Raw genomic sequence first — 18,934 nt, 5'->3', positions numbered from 1 at the left:
CTGCAGAGCTCTCCCTTTGTTCACCAGCTGCCCCCTCCCCAGGCACAGGGACACTTGGTTTTGTAACTTTATTAACCATCCTTATCAGCCGTCTCCCATTAGCCTTGTCTGCCCTGCCTGCTGTCTCCCCCACAAAACTGTGAGCTGCTGAGGTGAAGGATACCCTCTCCTGCCCCGTATCTGGTGTGTGTGACATAGGGAGCCATGGAACATATTTGGTTGCATTGAATGTAGCTGACTTAAACAGGGCTCTGAGCCAGGGACCTGAAAAGGGGCGCAGCTGGCTTGCTAGAGAGAGTGTTTTGCCACCTTTCTCCACCCCTTCCTTCCAGAAATCCGGTTTGTCTGCCCTTACCAGGTTTCCTGTTGAATGGAAGTAACTTTCCAGAGCAACCTCTGAGCCGATCCGCCGGGCTCCTCCCCCACGCATCGGCTCTTTGCTTCAAACAAACCCCTTGAAGACCAAGGGGTTGGAATTCCTTTTCCAGTGGCTTAGGCCCACTGTGAACTCCAGCTCCTCCTCTGAGCTCCCATGGCACACAGTGCCAGCTATGTGCTATAGCAGGAGACCCAGCGTCTCGCCCCCTTGCCAGTGATACATTCGATGATGTCAAACGCAGGGGACTTCAGGAGATTAACTAGTATGGCCTCAGCGTGCAGATGAGAAAACTGGGGCCCAGGGAGGGAAGTGGCTGGTATCAGATGGGGGTGAGGCGAGGTGCCTCTCTCCTTCTCCGTGGGACATTTTCCATCGGGTCCCCCAAGCCCTGCCAGGGACCCTACACCTAACAGTCATTGGTGAAAACAGCTCTTTGGGCCTTCCCCTGCAGGCCTTGGCTCCATGGATGGGACTTGGATCCAGTTCAGAGGCACAGACACAACCTGCCGTCCCCATCCCCTTGGCTCAGCCCCTGGGTCCCTAGGCCGAGCTGTCATCCCAGCAAATCTGCTGCTGTGGCTAGAAAACCTCAGACTCCCAAGGACATGAAGCCCAGTGTAGTCTGACCCTACATGGGGCACATGTCTCCCTTCATCATCTAGACAAGGAGCCTGAGCCTCAGAGAGGTCAGCTGGCTTTCCAAGGTCATCCAGCAGCGAGTGGGATTGGAACCGGGGCGGATCCCCGCTTCACAGCTTCCCTCGTGCCTCTACCTTAGCCTGGCGTGGGACATGCCTCAGTTAGCTGACGCTCAGGAATTGGACTGTTCTGGAAATGGGCTCTTCCTGAGACTTGGCCCAAGCGAAGCTGCTTCCTGAGGCCTCCGTGATTAGGTGTGACACACATGGCTTCTGGCCTCCTCCGCTCCCTGCCAGCCTGCTCTACCCCGGTCAGGCTGCGGTTCCCCCAGCCACCGTGCCGGAACCCCCCATGCACGCTGGTCCTGTGTCTGTCTCCTCCCCCCTCCCCACATCCCCAGCCTCTCTTTTCAAACTTGGGCCAACATCCTGTCTTCTAGCCCTGCTCTGCCAAGACCCTCCCCACCCTTAGCCCCCCTTCAGCTCTGTTTCCATGGGTTCTCTGCCCTTAACTGCCCCACTGTGGGCTGCTCAGGAGCAGGGCACTGGGCGAGCTCAGCACAATCCCCTGGCTAGCAGGACTGTGGCTCATAGAGGTGCGCGTGTGGAATGAATGAGTCTGTAATCTCTGTTTCAGAGATCTCTCTCAAAGCCCAGAGGCCACTCTCCTGCCTCAGTCAACACTTAGGCACTGACTGCCTTGGTGTCCACGTGTATATACTCATCTGTTGTCCTCAGGACACGGTATAAGGTGCCCATAGACAGCATCCTCTGCCTCCAGACATGTCCACACTGGCCTTTCATTACGACCCTCAAAGGCTCATCCCTTTGAGTCCAAAAGCTTCCAGAGCTTCCTCCTCCAGCGCAAACAATAAACACAGAAGACGATGCCGAGTATTTCTAGGAACCAAAGAAATGCAAACCCGAAGAGTGAGATGTCATTGTCAACCTATTGGGTGGACAGAAGTCTATTTTTGAAGGTAGAGTTAGAGACCTAGGTAAAGAAGTGCTCTCAGGCTCTGTTGGTGAAAACTGGGACAGCTTTTCGGGGACAGTTTTACAGTGACTATTAAAAAATGAAACGCTTGTAGGCACGTGCCCTACAGAAATATCCACACTCAAGCTTGTATTACAGGACTGTTCGACACAGAGTGAATTATAACAGGGACAAAAGTGGGCAGAACCCTGGTGTCCGTTAATAGAGGTTGATTAAATCCATCCTGGCATCAGGTGCCCCACCCCCCCCCCGGCCACTTAATAAGATAAGGTAAATCCATGTGTCCTGGGGTGGAAAGATGTCCACTACCCGTTATGGGAGAAAAGCAAGTTGCAGAAGAACATGTGTAACAGCCTCCCTCTGGGTAAAAGACAAAGAAGTGTGGGGTGTGTGGTTTGTTGGGTCCTGCTGGGTCCCCTATCACTTCGCTCCCCCAACCCCCACCACCATGCAGGGCTGTGTGCGAGCTCTGGGCTTTGTTTTGTTTGTTTTAAGTAATCTCTACCCCCAACATGGGGTTCAGACTCATGACCCCCAAGATCAGGAATCACACGCTCTACCAACTGAGCCAGCCAGGTGCCCTGAGTGGTTTGTTGTTGTTTTAATGTTTATTTATTTTTGAGAGACACAGAGACAGCGCGTGAGTAGGAGAGGGGCAGAGAAAGAGACACAGAATCTGAAGCAGGCTCCAGGCTCTGAGCTGTCAGCACAGAGCCCGATATGGTGCTCGAAACCACGAACCGTGAGATCATGACCTGAGTGGAGGTCAAGAGTTGGACGCTTAACCAATTGAGCCACCCAGCAACCGCCCCCCACCCCGAGTGTATTTTGTTAACAGAATGATACACCTAAGGGTGACCCCAAACCTTTGATTGAACCTGCCTTTCTCACCCCATGCCTCCCACGTCTGCGTGTGCAGAGCTGGGTCTTCCGGGGAAACACACATGATGTGGGAAATACTCATTGCTAGAATCTGCGGGGGGAAACATCAAGAAGGGAAACCGCCAAGGGAATTCCCTCAGGGGTGCCCCCAGTTCCCAGCCTTCTCCCCTGTCCCTAGGACTGTCTTTGGCTTTCCCTGTTTACTCATGGGCTTCGGAATTATCATTGAACAGCTAACATCGCATAATGACATAACGTATTAATTTGTTGCCCTAGTGTTGGCCACTTTGAGTGTTTCTAAATTTTCCCTTTTGCAATGAACACCTTCATGCATGGAGATTTTTGCTTATGTTGGATTTTCAGAGTGAAATTACTAGGTCAAAGGATACAACATAAATGTCTTTATGGTTCCTACTAAAGATTGCCAAATTGCTTCCAAAAGAGTTACTCTGATTTATAATACTACCAACACCGATGGAACCTACAAGTTCCAGGAGATAATCTTGCCAACCCCTGGCCCTTGTCCCCTCCCAGGGTGGCTATTTTGGAAGGTTATAAATGGTATCTCAAAGCTGTTTTTCCCATTTGTCTCTTTACTGGCCAAGGTGGAGTTCAGATTTTCAAAAGATTTGCTTTAAAGGTGTCCTAAATGGCAGTCACGTGTGTTCTTTCCTCTCCAGGGAGCACGCGATCGATGGCATTACTGACGACAACAATTGTAACGAGGACTAGAACTCCTTAGGTCTTTAGAGCACTTTACAGTTTACAGACTTTGCCAACCAGCATCTCGTTTGATTCTACCGGTAGGCAAAGCAAGGCAAAGAGTTTCCTCTCCCGTTTGTAGATGAGACGGTTGCAACCACGCAGGGTATGCTTGGCCAGAGACACGGAAGTCCCCCACGGCTAACGTCAGTAACGAGGGGGACACTCAGAGATGGCAGAGAAACTGCGCACGTCCTCTCTCTGGGGCCACACGGCCTCTGCTCTCTGCTTCTCCATGTGTCCCACCTTCACTTGGCCCATCATCTCTTTCTGCTGCTTCTTTTTTTTTTTAGTTTATTTATTTATTTATTTGACAGAGACAGAGACCGTGTGAGCGGGGGAGGGGCAGAGAGAGAGAGGGAGAGCGAGAATCCCGAGGAGGCTTCTCGCTGTCAGCGCAGAGCCCGACGCGGGGCTCGAACTCACGAAACCGTGAGATCATGACCTGAGCCTAACCCGAGAGTCAGATGCTTAACCGACTGAGCCACCCAGGCGTCTGGAAGACTGTGAATAGTGGCAGCATCCAGGCTCTGCCCATCCTCCCGGGGGGCTCCAGCGTCCCATCCACCTCTGCCCCTTAGTTCTTCATCTCTCAGGAGAGACTCCGGGCCTCCCAGCCTCCCAGATGGCTTTTCCTCTGCTCACGTGTCCACCCTTGGTGGGGGGCACAGTAAGGGATGGCTCCATGGGGTATCAGCAGAGTTGCTGAGACGGAGGTCAGAGCTCTTAGAAGGGTGTGGGAAGGGAAGCGGAGGCAGGCTTTTCATACAACACTGGCCAAAAGCTGATTACTGTGTGGCCCTCTGGGACGAGCTAGACTGTAGCAATATCCCGGCAGTATGAGTTGTCTAGGGCTGCAGAGGCCTGCCAGAGAAACCCCCCAAAGGCGCAAGAGATGGTCGCCTTCCTCTTGAAGTGCACCCCGGAGCCTCCCCCGGGCCTCAGTCAGGCTCTACCCGCCTCACTGGCCAGCAGATGCCTCACTGGGCAGATCTGGGAAGCCTGGTGTCCGAAGGAGGGGGCCGTCAGGGGCTTCTCCTGGCCCTGCCCACCCAGCCCTCCATCCCTGCCCTCTGCAGGTGCGGATCTGGGAGATCCCCGAGGGTGGGTTGAAGCGGAACATGACAGAGGCTCTCCTCGAGCTGCACGGGCACAGCCGGCGCGTGGGGCTGGTCGAGTGGCACCCCACGACCAACAACATCCTCTTCAGTGCCGGCTATGACTACAAGGTGAGCTGCTAGGCCGCGGCTGTGGGGAGGGGGGCGGGGGTGGGGGGAGCAATGTGGGTCTTGAGGAGCTGCCTGTAGGGGGCGCTGTTACCTTCCAGAGCACGTTCATCAACATTGTCCCACCCGCCTGTCCATTCATTCGTTCAGTCGCTGCACACCGCCGGGCATCTTCTGTGCGCCCTGTCTTTCCCGGGGTCCACGGAGGCTGCCTGTCTGACTTCTCTGGCTCCTACGGGTTGGAAGAGAATGCCCACTCCGTGCCCACACCCTCTGCCGGGCCCCTTCTTAAATCTAGAAGTGGCCGCTGCCCTCCTGGTGGGAAAAAGGAGCAACCAAAGTTGGTGGAGGGAAGAGAACGGCACGCCCTCAAAGAGGCGTGCCAGCCACGGGGCCCTGGCCAAGAACATGAATCCTTCTTGCTGGTAGCAGAAACCGATCCCGGCTGGGGCTGGGATCTGCCGAGGAACAATAGTGGATTTGCGCAGCAGGGAGCATCAGCCTTTGACATAGAGTTTAACGCCACCCCCCCCCCCCCCCCGCCTCCCAGCGCACCCCGACCCTGCACGGGGCGTCTCTCCCGGGGCCACCGGGTGCAGACCGGGACAGACGCCTCACGGCGCAGCCGCAGGGCTGACCCTGCCTCCGGCATGCCCACCCCCTGGCAGGTCCTCATCTGGAACCTGGACGTGGGTGAGCCGGTGAAAATGATAGACTGTCACTCGGATGTGATCCTCTGCATGTCCTTCAACACCGACGGCAGCCTGCTCACCACCACGTGCAAGGACAAGAAGCTTCGCGTGATTGAGCCACGCTCTGGCCGCGTCCTGCAGGTGAAGCCCCACCGTCTTTGAGGGGAAGGGAAGGTGTCGGGATGTGGGGCTTGGCTTTCAGGCAGGCCTAGAGGAAAAGGCTGTGCCAGCTCCCCTTCTCCCACGCACCTGGCCTGCACCCCTGCTGGCCTTGTAGATTCTGGGTGCTTCTCGGGGCCCTGCTTAGACTGGGTGGGGAGAGACCTCAGCACCCTTTCTCATCCCCACTGCACCCCTCTCCCCAGACGGGCTTCTTCTGGCCTGCTCCGGGGGCAGAACTGGTGGCACCCTTCAGGGCACAAATCTTTGGGTATCGCCCAAGTCCCATCGTGTCACAGGAGAGGGGATTTGGGACTCGCTACCCAGGCACCTGCGTGGGGACCGGCCTGAGGGAGATGCCTCAGGGCACCAGCCCCAGAGACGGTTCCAAGCGGGGAGGTTGATGGAGAATTTAGCTCCACCTTGATCTTTGAGTGTTCCGGGTCTTGACCGCGAGGAAGGGATTAGATGCCGTTGGGGAGTAAGAAATGAACTTCTCGAGCACCCACTGTGTGCCGGGCGTGGGGCATACATGGATGGAATGGGAGGGAAACTTTGGGAGAAATGTGAGGTTTACCTCCTACCCAAGAAAGGACCGATGCTTGACCCGGCTGTGTTTCTCTCGGAAGAGTCCGAAGTGGCAAGACCAAAAAGCCACCTACTACCACCGTCGCAGAGAATAACACTCATAGTTATTAGCATCATTAGCATCAACCGCCATTTACTCAGAGCTCCCCGTGTGGCGTGCACTGTACCAAGGGCTCCAGGACGTTACTCGTTTAATCCTCACGACAGCCTTTAAGGGGGGGCGGGGGGGGGGGCGGGGCTCGACTGCGCTTCCCCCTTTCACGCAGGGGAACTGAGCCTTGGAGGGGGGTAGAGACGGACACTCAGTTACGGGCAGAGTTATATGTGGATCCTGAGAAACTTAACAGAAGACCATGGGGGAGGGGAAGGGGGGGGGAAGTTACGGAGAGGGAAGGAGGCAAACCATAAGAGACCCTTAAATACTGAGAACAAACTGAGGGGGAATCGGGGGTGGGGGAGAGGGGAAAGCGGGTGACGGGCATGGAGGAGGGCACCTGTTGGGATGAGCACTGGGTGCTGCATGGAAACCAGTTTGACAATAAATTATATGTAAATAATATAATAATAATAATAAATAAATGAACATTAAAAAAAATTTTTTTTAAAGAATTCAAACCAAGCTGGGGTGGGAGGGGGGGTGGGTGCAGAACCCATGCTGAGCGGAGAAGAAGTTAAGGAGCTGAGAACCCAAGCTCCACCCCACAGACGTGACGCGGGCCAGAGGGGTGGGACTCCTCAGGGCCACCCTTCTTTGACAGACGTGGAACTGAAATCCAGAGCAGGTGACGCCAGCCTGAGTCTTTGCACCACCCCTCCAGCCTCTGGTATCCGACCTGATGCTGACTCATGCAGGCAAAGGGCTGTTGCATGTTAGGAGGAGAAGGAAGGGACGAGAGCCGAGAGGCAGGGGGAGTGGAGGCGGAGGTTGGCCCTGTTAGAAGGAGCCCTGGATGAAGCAAGTTATCGAGAAGTGACCCCGTGAGTCCCCTGTGCTCCCTGGGCTCCTGGTCCCAGGGCTCTCTTGCTCCACAGCACCTGACCTGGCTTCCTCTGGCGGCTGTGACATATCACCACAAACAGGGGCTTACAGCTCTCTCTCAGCTCTGGAGGCTCTGGGAGAGAACCCTTCCTCGCCTCTTCCAGCTTCTGATGGCTGCTGGCTTCCTTGGCTGGGAGCCACATCCTCCAGTCTCTGCCTCTGGAGTCACATCACCTTCTCCTCTGTGTGTCTGTATCTCTCACCTCTTACAAGGATGCTCGCCGTGACCTTTAGGTGATCCAGGGGAGTTAAGGACCCCATATCACAGACTCCAGGGACTAAGGCATGGACATATCTTTTGGGGGCCCCCATTGAGCCTACTACGGTTTCCTAGTATCCAGTGGCCGTGGCTTAGCAGCTTTCTCTGTCCCTGCCAGGAGGCAAACTGCAAAAACCACAGAGTGAACCGAGTGGTGTTCCTGGGAAACATGAAGCGACTGCTCACGACAGGGGTCTCCAGGTGGAACACGAGACAAATCGCCCTCTGGGACCAGGTCAGCCACGGGGAGGCCAGGCGGTGACACGAAAGAGTTGTAGTCCTGGGGGCTGTGCTGGGGTCGGGGAAGGTAAGGGGCCGTCCTGCCTGGACGTAAGCTGATATGGGCCTTCTTCCCTGCAGGAGGACCTATCCATGCCCCTGATCGAGGAGGAAATTGATGGGCTGTCGGGCCTCCTGTTCCCCTTCTACGATGCTGACACCCACATGCTCTACCTGGCTGGAAAGGTAGTCGAAGATTGGGGGGTGGGGAGCGCTGGGGCAGCCTGTTGGGAGACCCCCTTCCCCCACCATTGTGCCCCCCCCTCCTGCCCTAGCCCCTGAGGAGAGCCAGGCTAACCTCTCTGGTCGTCTCTCTCACTCTCTTCCATCGAAACCCGCCCTCAGGTCTGACACTCATTCTTACTGAAGTGTCAGTGACTGACAGTTCTCTCCGAGGTGCACTGGGGTGGGGTGGACACCGGGATAAGGCTCAGAGCCTGAAGTGTAGAGGGCAGTGACTAATGACGGCATTCGAAGCACCTGCCAGGAGGTTTTTGGCAAACATGGCCTCGTCTATCACAAACGCCGTCTACACGCACACACCGCCTCTACCCCATCACCCCGTAAGTCTCCTGTGACGACCGGCCACGGGTCTAGAAGCCAGGTCTCCCTGGTCTTCGGACCACCGCTGAGGCTTTCGGCAGCAGACCCCCGGGACCGGGGCCTGCTCAGCCCAGCCCACCCCCGCCCCCACTTTCCTCACCTCCCTCTCTCCCTGCCCCCAGGGAGATGGAAACATCCGGTACTACGAGATCAGCACTGAGAAGCCCTTCTTGAGTTACCTCATGGAGTTCCGCTCCCCAGCCCCGCAGAAAGGCCTAGGTAAGGGGGTCCAGAGGCTTCCATGGCTGTTATGCTATAGAACAAGAGACTGGATGTTTGGTTCATGGGTCACCCCTGCCTTTAAATGAAAATCAGAGTCAGAAGCCCACAGCTCATGGGCAGTCAGAACCTGCAGATGCTGCCCCTGGGAATGTCCGCCTGCCCTTCTTCGCCAGCCTGTCACCACCCACCTGACTGACTGTCATTCCATGGTGCCTGACATCCTCCATCACCTCTGGTCATCAGCGGCCCACACTGGCTTCATTCCCATTTGCAGATGGGGATACTGGCGCTCCAAGTGGCTCTGAACTCTTGTAAGGCGGTTGAAAAACTAAAGGTCAGAGAAAAGTCTGGGTCCAGACACTTTCCTGAAGCCTTTAGGAAGCCAGGACCCCAGTCTCCAGGAGCAGCTCTGTCCCTGCCTGAGAGGACAGGAGGAAGTCCCAGGGTGTCCTCATCCCTGCACCCCCAGGCTCCCCAGCCTCTAAGCAAATCCTTCAGAGGGTCCAGAATTGATGGAGCGTAGTGAGTTCTTCACACCCCACGTTCTACCACCGCTAAAGTCTTACAGCAAAAGTTTCATATTGCATATGGTTCAGCAATTTCCTGTTTGGGGTCAGAATCAGCCCGTTGGAAGAAGTTTCTTCGGGGGCCCCGTTCCCTCCTTACCTCGGAGCCCGAGTCTGGCTTGTTCCCTCTGGGGATCCGGTGCTACGGATACGGCCTGAGAGCCAGCTTCCAGACCATCAGTGCCAGAAGGGCCCGAGAGCCCACCTCAGTGACTGGCAGCAAGATGGCGGCCCTGAGATAGGCCCAGTGACCATTCCATTGACTTCACCCCTCCCCGACTCTGTCGTCTCCTCCTCCTCCTCACTGTCACCTCTTCGTCAAGTAGAATAAAAAGCATCCTGGACTGTAGAGTCAGACCTAGGTCAACGTTCTGGCTCAAATGTATAGCTCACCCTTCTGGGGCTCAATTTCCCCATCTGTAAAATAGGGAAAAATCAAGCCTACCTTTCAGGGCTATTGTAAAGCTTAGATGGAGAGCACCTGGCCGAACACCTGGCTCCTCCTGCCCTTTCACACCGTCGTTCAACAAACACTTACTGGGTATCAGCCGTGTGGCAGCCTCTAGACTCAGTGGGAAACAGTGCAGAACCCAGCCTTCCTCTTGGGATCTCACATTCCACTGAAGGGAGACAGACAATCAACACCTAAGGAAGGAAAATACTGGATGGTAGTAAGGTCTAGGCAGAGAATCAAATGAGGCAATAGAACAGAGAGCGACTGGGGGCTATTTTAGGCCAGGTAGTCAAGGAAGGCTTCGCCGTGGAGGTGACCTTTTAGGCCGAGATCTGAAAAGCAGGAAAGAGGAAGAGTAGGACCAGCAGGAAGGATCATCGATGCAAAGTCCCTGGGGCAGGAATGAGCCTGGCATATTCTAGAAACAGAACGGAGGTCCAGGTGACTAAGCGTGGACTCTGTGACATGGCAGAAGATGGGGAGAGGCTTGGGACATGAATCTGGAGCTTAGGGCAGGGGCCGGATGCCATGAGATGGGTTAGAAAGGTATAATCACGAGGGGTCTTCAGAGAAACAGATCTGCTGGCTTCCTGGAGACCCAGGAAAGCTGGAGGTGACGTTCGGTCCACGTCCGAAGATCTGAGAACCAGGAGAGCTGATGGTGTGAATCCCAGTCTAAGGACAGGAGAAGGTGACAGGAGCTGTCCCAGCTCAAACAATGAGGCAGGAACAAAAGGGGTGACTTCCTCCCTCCTCTGCCTTTTGTTGTATTCAGACCCTCAACGGATTGGAAGGGGAGGGCAATCTTCTTTCCTGAGCCCACTGATACATACAGCCATCCGTCACACAGGGGAAGGAGTTTGGGTTTTACTGGGAACCCACTGGAGGCCTTTCTTTGTCTTAAGCAGGCGGGTAGGAGATGGGACAGCATGACGCAATCTGAAATGTTAGTCCAAGATTGCTCTGGCTTCTGTAGGGAGAACGGATTTTGAAAGGACAGGAGGCAGGCAGCGAGACTGGTTTGGAGGCCACTGTGGACTTCTAGCCAAGAAACGATGGTAACTAAGGAGGCGGCAGGAAAAGGATGGTAACTAAGGAGGAGGCGGGAAGATGGGGAGAAGATGAATCCAGGTGTTTAGGAAGTCCAGTCAGCAGGACTTGAGGAGGAGAGAGGAACCAAGGAGAACTGTCTCTCCTCGCCCCCCATCACCTGCGGCCACTGCAAAGCATCTGCCATGAGCCAGGTACCTTTCACAGGTTCAGAGTGGCTGGGTGACTCACCCCGGGCAGGTCACCTAGATCCTGCATGGCAGAGCCAGAATTCAAAACCGGCCCTACTGGCTCTAAATCCCCCCTGGGTACCATGATAGTACTTCCCTGCAGCTCCTAGAATTCCGGTATCTAGAAGAGCAGACCTCCATTCCAGTCAAGGAGAGCTGCAACCTTAACTCCTGTTCACATCACGGAAGAAGAAACTAACATCCCCTGCGCTCATGAGGGTGGCAGGCGGTCAATGAGCATCTTCTGGCCCAATCCCCTGACCATCTCGTGAAGGGTCATACTGTTCTCCTCTAACCCGCCAAGGAACCTGAAGCCTTCAGAGAGGCAGTGATCTACCCAAGACCTTCCCAACCAGAAAGAGGGGCAGAGTCAGGACTCAGAACCAGGTGTGTCCAACCCCAAAGCTTGTGTTCCTAACCCCACACCGCACTGCTTCCTCGGTGGGCTTCAAGTAGAGGCAGCCGTTAGGAACGCTGTGGCGAGTGGGGACACACGGATAATACATGCACCGGGCATGCACACCCTGTCAGTCCTAGATACACAACTCGACAGCAGTCTCGGGCTCTAGGGTGTGTGGAGAAAGGGTTCTCTCTCCGTTGTTCTCTCTGAGGACCAGATACACAGAGGCTTAGGGGAGCTAGTTTATTTTAGGTGACAGGCTCAGGGCGCCTGGGTGGCTCAGGGGGTTGAGCATCCGTGAGCATCCGACTTCGGCCCAGGTCATGACCTCACGGTTCGTGGGTTCGAACCCCACGTCGGGCTTTGCACTGACAATACAGAGCCCGCTTCGCATTCTCTGTTTTCCTGTCTCTGCCCCTCCCCAGCTCTCCCTCTCTCTCTCTCTCTCATAAATAAATAAACATTTTTTAAAAACCTTAAAGAAACAAAAAAGGTGACAGGCTCTGTGGTTCTGCCCCAGCCATACTCTGTGACCTGGGGCAAGCCCCTTCCCCTAGACCCTTAGGAGTTTCATCTATGAAAAGAATGGAATAGACTAAACTATCCCAACAGCCCCTTCCAGTTATAAAAGGCCCATTTCGAAAGCATGCACCCTGGTGAGGTAGGACTGGCTTATTTGAGACCTTACTACTTAGAGACAGGGTCTGACTCAAGAAGCCCCCGGTCCACCTGCTGCCCTCAGCATAGAGCATTGCCTCCAGACCTAAGTGCTCAAGGACACTCTTGATCAAGGACATCGGGGAGGAGGGGTGCTGATGGGGATCCCTGGGACCCCATGGAGCCACGTGTGCCTGTCCACAGGGGTCATGCCCAAGCACGGGCTGGATGTGTCGGCTTGCGAGGTGTTCCGCTTCTACAAGCTGGTGACTCTCAAGGGCCTGATTGAGCCCATCTCCATGATCGTACCCCGGAGGGTGAGTGGGGCCATGCTGGGCTCCAAAGGGACCCCCGCATTGAATCCTAGCTGGCTCGCCACGGACTGCAAGCCTGAGGAGCCCAGAAGAAGGTCCTGTGGACTGGGGTCTTCAGGCCCAATCTAGGGTGGGAGTTGGGGGCCGTTCTAGGGTGGGGTCAGTCTGGCTTGCTAACGAATGCAGGGTGGGGATTCCACATGGGAGACACCTGAGTGCAAAGGCTTGGAGGCGGGACGGCGGGAGCTGGGCGGGAGGTCAGCGAGGAGAACCGGCTGCTGAACAGCAGGGGTTCTCACAGCGGCCCCTATGTGTCCACTCTTCTGCTCCCCTCACTGCAGTCGGATTCCTACCAGGAAGACATTTACCCCATGACGCCAGGCACGGAGCCAGCTCTGACCCCTGATGAATGGCTGGGGGGCATCAACCGAGGTACCGTGCGGGTGGGCTTCCCGGAAGAGGCTTCGAGACTGCAGCTTTTGCCTTCACTCGAGTTCACCCATTTCCCCTTTGCATGGCCTCTGCTCGACTCCCCCACGCTCGGCCAGCTGCCAAGGATGGTGTGAATGAAAAACACCATCACACGACACTCGACCAACCTGCCAGTGTGAACGTTTCCCTTGCCTTTCGTAGATCCCGTGCTCATGTCTTTGAAGGAAGGCTATAAGAAGTCCTCAAAAATGGTATTTAAGGCTCCCATCAAAGAAAAGAAGAGCGTTGTGGTCAATGGAATAGATTTATTAGAGAATGTCCCACCCAGGACAGAGAACGAGGTAAGGAATATAAGTTATTACCTCCACAGGTCCTAGAAGAGCGAGACCTTTACATTTCAATTATGGGCTGCAGGCCTTTAAGCCGACTCCATCTGGGGCATTTTTCTTTCTGTGACAAATGCCATAAGTAGCCTGCTATTGGCTTCCGTTGCCTCTGACCCCAGTAAATAGAGGCTGGGATGTGGCAGCGATATTGATGCCCCACCCCCAGCCCTCGCATTCACTAGCCCACGCAGTTCCGTGGCTCATGAATCCGTTTCGGAACGTCGCTGTCATTTGCTGTTCCGGGAGTTATAAATTCCTGGCTAACAGAGGAAAGCCTGGCCTCAGGCATTACAGCGCGGCCTTCCTCCCTGGCACCGCGGCAGCGACGGGGTCTGACAATTTCCTGTTTGGCAGGGAAGAGGCTGTGTTTATGAAAGTACTCTCTGTATCATTTAGAAGGAGGGCAGGTCATCCAGGGACAGCCATAGCTGGGTCTTACCCATGCCCCCCAAAGGCTTCTCCTTTCGACGGTACCCCCTGTCCCTGGTGTCAATACCAGGGACTGAGTTCAGCCCAGCCAGGGTTCACAGATGGCTGCCCTGTGCCAGGCACGTGGCTCGTTGCCACTGGAGTAGAGATGACTACTTGGACTCCACTGCTTTTGATTCCGGGCTCGGCCGTTTCCTGGCTGTGCCCGAGCAAGTTTTCTGACCTTTCTCGTGGTAAAATGGGGATATGAAATGAGGTGAGCATTAAATAGGTATTTTCTAAGAGTCTAGCACTCTTCCCGGCCCATATTCAGTGCTCAATGAGGCTAACTGTATCAGATATCTATTGCTGTGTCAAACATCACCCCAAAACTTAGTTCTTAAACCCACAAACCTTTATTATCTCATAGTATCTCATAATGGACGCCCATGGCTCAAGGTCTGTCATGAGGCCGTGTGCTTAAACTGTCAGCTGGGCTGCTGTCACATCTGAAGGCTCAGCTGTGAAAGGAGCTGCTTCTGAGTTCATTCGCATGGTTGCTGGAAGGACGCATTCGCTCACAGGTTGTTGGACAGAGGGTTTCGGTTCCTCGTGGGCTATCAGCCAGAGGCCTCCCTCAGGTCCTTACCGTATGGACCTCTCCGTAGGGCAGCTCACAGCGTGGCAGCTGGTATTCCTCGGAGTGAGCAAGAGAAGGTGTCCAAGATGGAAGTCATAGTTTTTTTGAAAATGACAGACCATCACTTCTGCCTTTTTCTATTCATTTGAAGCAAGTTACTAGGCCCAGTCCACCCTTGAGGGGAGGGGATAACACAGCGGCCATCTTGGAGGTTTCTTGTCACACCAACTTAACGATCATCACTATTATTTGTCAAACGAAGACTATTCCTGACCTCTGGGACCTCACAGTCTTGAAGGGAAATTTGAAAGACAGACTGACGATTGCTATAAGATATATTTCGTACCATTGTAGGGGGATGTTCCGATGCCTAGGGCTGGGTGGAATCATGGGATAAATGAGATTTGCTTCAAAATAATCCCTGGAGGCAGCGGGACAGGTGAATTGGGTAGGAGTAGAGATGAAGCAAAAATGGTCATGTGTTCTTTCTTGAAGCCAGTTGATGAGTTCTTGGAGGCTCATAGCGTGGTTCTTTCCACCCTAGTATATATTTGGCATTTTCCACTTAAAAAAAAAAAAAACACTTTTTAAGCACACTGAGAAGGTAGAGGTAGGAGAGTTGCTGCGATAGTCCAGGTGGGCCATAACAAGAGCCTGAGGTCGGTTCTAGTACCCAGCGTGGAAGAGGCAGGGGTGAGCAGCGGTGAAATCAAGTAACATTGAGCTACGACTGATTTGTATGAACCAAAACCGACCTGGAGGAAAGTTTTCAAGGGTCTCTGAGCAGGCGACACAGATACCACAACCTGCACTAAAGCTCATGAACCTTCCTTACGGTGAAGAAACTCGCTCAGAGCCTGCTGACTCTGGGTTTACCCCCAATTTTAACCACCGCCGCCGATTGGGATCAACCAGTTAGACATTTAGGCTGTAAATGGTGGACACAGTGGTCTAAGTATGAAGAGAAACTGGAAGTGTGGCACAAAAGAGAAGACTTACGGTTATACGCCTCTGAATGTTGCTAAAATTCATTTCACCCAATTTTACTAAAATTTGCTGTTGCTAATTGTACACTTAAAACGAGTGGCATTTATGGTATGTGAATTACACTTCAGTACAGCTGTTTTTTCTTCTAAACGAAACCTGACCAAAAGGTTAGGCAAAGAATATTCGAGAACTTGGAAGCCACAGGAGTGTGTGGAATCATTTAGCACAGGGGCAAATAGCACATCATCCCTCTGAACAGATGTAACCGGTACTGATTTGATTTAAAAAAAAAAAAAAAAAAAAAGTCAGTTAAAGAATCATAGGGGCGCCTGGGTGGCTCAGTCGATTAAGCGTACGACTTTGGCTTAGGTCCAGATCCCACGGTTCGTGAGTTCGAGCCCCTCATCGGGCTCTGTGCTGACAGCTCAGAGCCTGGGGCCTGCTTCTGCTTGTGTGTCTCCCTCTCTCTCTGCCCCTAACCCACTCGCATTCTGTCTCTGTCTCTTTCAAAAATAAACATAAAAAAAAGAAAGAAAGAAAGAAAGAAAGAAAGAAAGAAAGAAAGATTAAAAAAAAAAGACTTCCCTTTCAGGAGAGAAAGAAAGAAAGAAAGAAAGGGAGGGAGGGAGGGAGGGAAGGAAGGAAGGAAGAAAGAAAGAAAGAAAGAAAGAAAGAAAGAAAGAAAGAAAGAAAAAAAAAAAAAAGACTTTTAGAAAGGTTCCCTTTCAGGGGAATCTGAAAGCCAGTGCCTGGCTGGCTTAGTGGATAGAACATATGATTCTTAATCTCAGCATCGTGAGTTCAAGCCCCACGTTGCGCTTGAAGCCTACTTAAAAAATAATAATAATATGGGGCACCTGGGTGCCTCCGTCAGTTAAGCGTCTGACTTCAGCTCAGGTCATGACCCCACAGTTCACGAGTTCAAGTCCCGCATCGGGCTCTGTGCTGTCAGTGCAGAGCCCGATTCAGATCCTCTGTCTCCCTCTCTCTCTCTGCCCCTCCCCGCTGGCTTTCTCTCTCTGTCCCAAAACTGAATAAACATTTAAAAATTAATAATAACAAAGGTCCCCGTTCCAAATGGCAAGTAAGAGTATTATGTCTGCCCCCCTAAAAGGGTGAGCTTGAGATATGTGGGAAAGGGGCCCATGTGGACTCTCTCATACCTCCCCAGGGAAGTCGGAGCCATGACCTGGGTCCAGAGAAGGGCATGCTGCAGGGACAAGAGCCTCCGGGGACTAAAGCGGGGGCAGGGGGAGGCCTGGGAGAGAAGGGCAGAGGCTGACGGGGAACAGAGGCGGGCACGATACCCACTCGGGAAATTGCCTTCTCACCTGCTCTCTCCCGGCCGCCTGGCCCCTCTCTTCCTCCACCCCAGCTCCTCCGAATGTTCTTCCGGCAGCAGGATGAGATCCGGCGGTTGAAAGAAGAGCTGGCCCAGAAGGACATCCGCATTCGGCAGCTGCAGCTGGAACTGAAAAACTTGCGCAACAGCCCCAAGAACTGTTAGCTCGCCGGCTGGGCTGCCTTCTAAGCTGACCTCCGATCTCTCCGTGGTTTCTACTCGTCCCTTAACTTCCCCTTCTCCGGTGACCCCAGGGACATAGCCGGGACTGGAGCTGGGGACAGCCTGAGGACCCCACCTGCCGCCTCCAGGACTGGAAGCTGACCTTTGATCTCTTGACCTCATGCTAATAAAGTCCCCAGCCTCTCCTGGAGACCCACCCTTTGGCGGCCACCCCAGGAGCCAGCTTCTCCCCTGCGGGGCAAAGAGCACGGGCTCCCTGAGGGGTGTCCTCAATGGACCAGGGAGCAGAGGGGGAGGCCAGGACCCCCAGTACTCACAGAACTTGAACTTTTGTCGCCGGGACGTCTCGGCACTCCCCGCTGGGGCTCCCAACATCCCCTCTGGACTGCACAGAAAGGGCTGGATTAACAGGCATCAGCTGTTTTGCCTCCCCTCCCCGCACCTCCCTTTCTTCCCCGGCAGCCAGCCCCACAAGGTTCACTCACCTGACAAGGGTTGCAAGCAGCCCGGCTCCTTTCTGTCTCTCGCCCCCTCTCTCTTGTCTTCAGGGAATTAAGAGGATTGCTCGCCAAGGCCATAATGACCCCTTGCCTTCCCATGATTCTCTTCAAAGCTCTTGGAACACCCTTCTCCCATTTAACTTGTGAGGTAGGCAGGGTAGGGAATAGTGTCCCCGTTTCACAAAGGACAGAACTGAGGGTTGCAATGGGGAAGTGACTTACTAAGTCACCCGGAAGGTCAACAGTTGGCCCAGGACCAGGACCCAGTGTATCCAGACTCCGGGCCAGGGCCCTTCCCAGTGCGTCACGAGGCGGCTCCCACAGGGGCTTCTCCAGTGCCCAGGTCTCTGTGGAGAATGAGAGCCGGAAGCCACTGCTCCCGTCTGCCCGACACCGGTAATGCCAATGTATCACACTGCCTAGTTGAGGCCCTCCACACTCAGTGCCCCTCTACCCTCCTGGCCCCCACCTGCTGCTCTCACTCCCCAGGTGACTCCCTCAGATGAGGCCTCTTCCTCCTGGAAGCTGAGGCTGAGAGGGGTGGAGCTCGGCCCTGGGGAAGGCAGAGCAGGGGTCTGACCACTTGAGGGCTGCTCCACGTGTGCCCCTCACCGCTTGTGTCTCAGCCACTTTCGGCCTTACACTTGTAGAACGACCACAGCCCCTCGCGTCCGTATAGCACTTTAAAGTTTACGCGGTTCTTTGACACGTAGGGTCTCACTTGAGCCTCACATCCGCTCCAAGAAGTAGGGAGCATCCTCCCTCCATTTTGCAGATGAGGAAAACAGGAGTGGCCCAAGGTCACGCCAACTCTTTGAGACGCCAGATTTCATTTGGTCTTCTACACATTTTCTTTTTTCTTCCCTTGTTTTCTCCCTTCATTGCCCACTACCCACCGAGTCTATAAACACTGCTCTCAGAAAAGCCACAGTCTGGGGGTGAGATCTGGCCTGGGGGGGGGGGTCAAGAGACGGGTGTCCACTCCTCTCTCGTTAGCATTATGCCCCCACACCTGCTTGTCCCTTGGCCGCCCTGCAGCACATCCATCCACAGAGGCCAGGGCTCCCTAAGCGCTGCCCCCCCCCCCCCCCCACAGGTGACCTGGGCGGGGAAAGCCCCACCCCTTGGGCTTTTCCTCCAAGAACCCTCCACCCTCTCCGCCAGCTACAGCAGGGTCTCCTCGCCCTCCACCCCCTGCAGCTAGACAGTGTCCCCTCTCATCTCCTCACACTTCTTGACCGTTTTTTTCTTCCCCGGTGACCTTTGTGGTCTTTTGTGATTATTTATGCTGCCTCCCAAGGATAGAATTGAAATAAAATGTTTTCAACTTCTCACACCCGGGCACGACCATCTCATTTAACTCCACTGGCTCCTGCCCTTGGTCACCATGGCATCTTGATGGTCCGCTTCCCAGCCACAGCTCCTTGCCTTTCTGGAACAACGAGTCACGTCTGTATCTACAGATATAATGTGACACTTTTGTTCATCTACCGCAAGGCTTCTGAAGCAGCACTAACTGACATCTGGGGCCAGATAATTCTTTTCTGTGAGGGCCGTCCTATTCACTGTAAGATATTTAGCAGGACCCGTCAGATGCCATAGCAACCCCTCCCCGGTGGTGATGAACAAAAATGTCTCCAGGTATGACCCAGTGTCCCCT

The 18,934-nt window shown here is 54.2% G+C and overlaps 1 protein-coding gene and 1 long non-coding RNA gene across 4 annotated transcripts in view; one reads left to right on the top strand and one right to left on the bottom strand.

Moving 5' to 3' along the window:
• The window catches only part of CORO2B (coronin 2B), a 133,521-nt gene extending 114,913 nt beyond the window's left edge, over positions 1-18,608 (top strand). For both annotated transcript variants that reach the window (XM_060618177.3, XM_060618178.3), the window contains 9 exons: positions 4,738-4,887; positions 5,553-5,717; positions 7,740-7,856; positions 7,982-8,086; positions 8,626-8,722; positions 12,287-12,399; positions 12,738-12,828; positions 13,030-13,169; positions 16,625-18,608. In XM_060618177.3, coding sequence (XP_060474160.1) covers positions 4,738-4,887; positions 5,553-5,717; positions 7,740-7,856; positions 7,982-8,086; positions 8,626-8,722; positions 12,287-12,399; positions 12,738-12,828; positions 13,030-13,169; positions 16,625-16,756 — 1,110 coding nt within the window. In that variant the 3' untranslated portion in view covers positions 16,757-18,608. The remainder of the gene's footprint in view (positions 1-4,737; positions 4,888-5,552; positions 5,718-7,739; positions 7,857-7,981; positions 8,087-8,625; positions 8,723-12,286; positions 12,400-12,737; positions 12,829-13,029; positions 13,170-16,624) is intronic.
• LOC132668954 (uncharacterized) lies at positions 8,715-16,664 on the bottom strand. Of its 2 annotated transcripts, none has more exons than XR_013556338.2 (3): positions 16,581-16,664; positions 9,830-9,936; positions 8,715-9,708 (listed from the first exon to the last, which is right to left on the bottom strand). It is a non-coding gene; the product is annotated as an uncharacterized LOC132668954 (long non-coding RNA). The 2 variants fall into 2 exon arrangements; XR_013556339.1 differs by having other exon boundaries at positions 8,717-9,053; positions 9,392-9,936.
• Positions 18,609-18,934: the final 326 nt, after the last annotated feature.

This window comes from Panthera onca, chromosome B3, assembly GCF_046562875.1.
Source record: "Panthera onca isolate mPanOnc1 chromosome B3, mPanOnc1 haplotype 2, whole genome shotgun sequence".
Taxonomy (NCBI): domain Eukaryota; kingdom Metazoa; phylum Chordata; class Mammalia; order Carnivora; family Felidae; genus Panthera; species Panthera onca.
This window is presented reverse-complemented; position numbering and strand designations above follow the sequence as displayed.